The following is a 4,216-nucleotide window of genomic DNA, read 5'->3' on the forward strand; positions in this document are numbered from 1 at the left end:
TTTGGGCCCTGTGGGTGACTGAGTTTTGGATCCCTGGCCTATGCAACCCGAACGGCAGGGGCGGCACTCTCTTTGAGGGCACTTTGGATCTGGTCAGACAGTTGTCAGATTTCCATTTCAGTTTATTTTATTCTGTAGTGACATAATCATAGTCCCTGATCCCTAACATGAAATAAAGGACATTCTTGGCCTTTTCATTCTACTTTTTTTTTTTCATTTTAAACAAGAAGTTTATTTAAACAACAAGACACTTGACTTGAAGGGAAAACTATCTAGGATTCTTTTTTGTTTTAGAGTTATTTATCGCTACTTAAAGACAGATTACCCCACATATAACAGCTACATACAAAAAAGTTATAAAATCATCCTTGGTTTTATAATGATAAATGAAAAACATTAAAATTCTCCAGTTGAACAAGGTATGCAAGGATTTTTATTTATTTTATTTTATTTATTTATTTTTTAACAGTGAAAGCAAAATAACGTACTGGAATATAAAGATAAGAGCTGAACAAGCATGCCACTAATGGACAAAGGGGATATTTTCACAGAATCAGTGTTTTCCTCCATCCTGTCTCCACCTGATGTCAATTAAAACATACCATTGGCTGTTTAGTTAAAAAAAAACACAATATGCTTGTGCACATACATATACCTGTTACTTTATGTATAATAAAGGAATGGGGAAGGGGGGAAATGAAAGAACAGAGAAAACTATAAGATAGTAGTCAGGATGTGGTGGAACCAAATTACAGTTTTCTAATTGAGAATGTAATCTTGGTCTTTAAAGAACAGAGTTCTGGAGTAAAGAAGCAGTTTCCCTTTTCAGTAGGCCCCTCCCGCCTGCTGTTGGAACACATCAATTGTATCATCATCCGCCATTTCCAACTGTGCAGGTGTGTCTGTTTCATTGATTGGTTGCCCTCAAATCGGAATCTGATCGCCTCTCTGACAATCCCTGTCGTTCACAATAGGCTCTCATTAGTTTTCTAAGTGGTGTGTGCCTCTTAATCTTAAACTGCACCACAGAAGCATCCTGCCCCGCCACCTTCAAATTAATATGATCATTGTTCTCAGTCTTGACTCCTTCCTTGGGCGTTTCGTCGGCCATGGCCAGCGCCGGAGTCTCCTCAGCGGCCGCTTCACGAAAGAGGTACCAGGTCCGCACCAAACAAGCACACAAGCAGCACCAGGAGCCTTCATTCTATATTTTATGCACGTAGGAACTATTCTCCATGTGCTAAAGTGTGGAAATCCTAAAATGAGTTCCTTAGCACCTGTCTACTCCCATCGGAATGAGAGTGTCATGAAGGCGGGACAGGGAGCTTGTCTGTAATTAACTGCTACTCAGCCCCTTGCATCTAACACAGTATCTGGCTCATCAAAGAAGGAAGGAAGGGTTAGATGAGTGAATGGCATAATCTCTGTCCTCAAGGAACTCACCCTCTCTAAACATACCAATGCAACGTTCTGCAACAGGAGCTCTGAGAGGGAAGGAACAAGGGACTCTAGAAATTAAGGGAAGGGGTACCTGACCCAGCAGGGGGAAGGTCAGAGAAGTTTTGTTTTGTTTTTTTTTTTTTTGAGATGGATTCTCGCACTGTTGCCTGGGCTAGAGTGCAGTGGTGCAATCTTGGCCCACTGCAACCTCTGCCTCCCAGGTTCAAGCAATTCTCCTGCCTCAGCCTCCCTAGTAGCTGGGATTACTGGCATCTGCCACCACGCCCAGCTAATTTTTTGTATTTTTAGTAGAGACGGGGTTTCACCATGTTGGCCAGGCTGGTCTTGAACTTCTGACCTTGTAATTTGCCTGCCTCGGCCTCCCAAAGTACTGGGATTACAGATGTGAGCCACCGCACCCGGTGAAGGTCAGAGAAGTTTCGAGAAGGATGCGGTGGTATACGAGCAGGGACTTACATAGTGAATATAGTGGGTCAGCCTTCAAGGGAAAAAGTATTGAGAGGTGGAGGGAATAGAATGTGCAAAAATAGGAGAGCACGGAGCACAAACCTGGGCAAGGCTCCCTCACTAGACTGTGGGCTACCTCTTGCTCACTGTTTTCCCAGAGTCTACAGTAGTGATTGGCAAAAGCTAGACATTCAGTAATTCAGTAAGTGTTTGTTAAATGAGTACGTGGAGGAGTAAGGAATGAAGCTTTAGCTGTGATGTAGATATGGCATTGAATCAAGCTTGAATGCACTGGAATGCTGGGGTGAGGATGGAGAGGAAGGGATCTATCTGATAGTGGTTTGAAATTAGTGGAGATGGTAGAGATGGGTTGGTTAGGTGAGCAAGTATGAACAGGCTCTGGCTTTATCCTATCCTCAAGACCACATAGGCTCTGTAATGAGGATCTCAAAGAATCTCAAACTCAGCTCCTGGGGCCTTCCAGTGAAATCCCGGAAACATACCCACCTCTTCTGCGTTTTTCAGCAGAGCAAAAGGTTCTAGGCTATTTGGATTCAAAAGATTATGTCAGCCTTTCCCTGATTTAAGCCTATTAGCTCAAATTTAGAGGTTAGGTGCAAAGCGGTCAATCGGTATCTACTACGTTCTCTGGTGCATTTAGGGTAATGATTTTATATAATCTGCTCAGTTCTTAAGGTTGGGGGTGAGGGTGAGGGGCAGGAAACATTATTTCCTCTATTGAAATCCCCAACTCCATCTATCATTCAGTCAGTGAGTTGCACCAGGGCTGTGCTATGCCAGAAGGCTTTTCCATCACACTTATCACATCTCATGAGGCAGGTGCTCTGAGTGCCAAGTGCCAGCCTCTGTTTACTCTAAAGGCTGAGATCTGAGACCTTGTGTCTGCTCCCAACACCTGTCATGGTTCCACTGTCTTGCACTCTGTGAACTAACCCTATGCCACCCACAGTGCTTCTGGGGCCCTGAACTGCCCCAGAGGGGAGAGGTCCTTCAGGAGGACTGTCCTTCCTTTTGTTCCATCATGGTAACCTACCTTTCCCTGAATAACTTTGTCTATGGTTTGTTCCTTAGAAGCAGAGCCTGGGATAAGGATTCTTGTGCAAATAAATTATTGCGGAAGTATTCTGCCAGAAAATCTGGGAAGCAGCAGTGGAGGCAGGAGAGGGCAGGGGAAGAAGATAACTAAAATTGTGATTTCCAGAGAGCCCTGATCCCGGGAGGGACTCTGGAGCAGGAATTGCACTCCAGGGCTTATCCCATCCAAAGGCAAGGGAACTGGCTGTCAGTCGTGGCCACAGGAAAGTGCATAGGCCAGTGGGATGGCTGGTGGGTGGTGAAACTCTGAGGCAGCTCTGGTCAGCCCAGGGCAACCCCCAGCCCAAGGCAATCCCTAGGAAAAGGAAGCAGACATCCTGCAAGGGTATTGGGTGGGGTACTGACAGTATCTGCCACATACCTGCTGACCATCAAAGGCAGAGCTTTAAAGGTTATCATCTCAGCAAATAGACCCAGCGTCAAATCCTACCTCCTCCACTCAGAGCAAGTGACCTCAGGCAAGTCACCTAACCTTACAGAGCCTCCATTTCCACTTTTGCAAAATGGGACTAATGTGAATTTCTAACTTCCGGGATTGTTAGGATGTAGCAAGACAATGCAAGTGAAAGAGGTTAGCATAATGCCTGGCCCTTGGTAAATCCTGACAGCTATTATTACACTTCTTGCCACTGCTGCTATCCTAACAGGTCCAAAGTTAGAAAAGGTTCTGCCCAGCTGGGGTTCTGATCTTCTGCTGAAGGATTACTTATTCCTCTGAAGCACAAAGGGGTGTTTTGCTACAGGGTAACACTGGAGAAATAGGTATGTTTATGTGTAGTATGCATATTTTTGAAACTAAGCTTGGTAGGAGCCTAGTTACAAATCTGGTTGGCATTTGGCAGGTCATGACACATCTTTGGGGTCCAAAGCCTCCTGAGAACTTCTTAAAAAAGAATGAGTTGTTCTAACAGCCTTCGCCAAGAAGTATGTCAACAGTCAACACCTTATTTCCCATGTGAACATCATGCAAATACAGAGCCATAAATTGCTTGCAAATTGCCGTTGCCAGTTACCAGAGTACTTACAGGAGAAGCTTCCTTCCCTAAATTCTTAGCGAGTTTTTGATATGAGATGTAAAGATTGTTACTATTAAATTTTTATTTTATTTTATTTTGAGACAGAGTCTCACTCTGTTGCCCAGGCTGGAGTGGAAGGAAGGAAGGAAGGAAGGAAGGAAGGAAGGAAGGAAGGA

General features: G+C 44.4%; 1 protein-coding gene across 1 annotated transcript; it reads right to left on the bottom strand.

Moving 5' to 3' along the window:
- Nucleotides 1–788: 788 nt before the first annotated feature.
- LOC126956393 (small ubiquitin-related modifier 2-like) lies at nt 789–1,111 on the bottom strand. The gene is made up of 2 exons (XM_050793381.1): nt 963–1,111; nt 789–892 (listed from the first exon to the last, which is right to left on the bottom strand). The coding sequence occupies exons 1-2, from the start codon at nt 1,109–1,111 to the stop codon at nt 826–828; spliced, it is 216 nt and encodes a 71-aa protein (XP_050649338.1). The 3' UTR covers nt 789–825.
- Nucleotides 1,112–4,216: the final 3,105 nt, after the last annotated feature.

This window comes from Macaca thibetana, chromosome 6 (genome assembly GCF_024542745.1).
Source record: "Macaca thibetana thibetana isolate TM-01 chromosome 6, ASM2454274v1, whole genome shotgun sequence".
NCBI lineage: Eukaryota > Metazoa > Chordata > Mammalia > Primates > Cercopithecidae > Macaca > Macaca thibetana.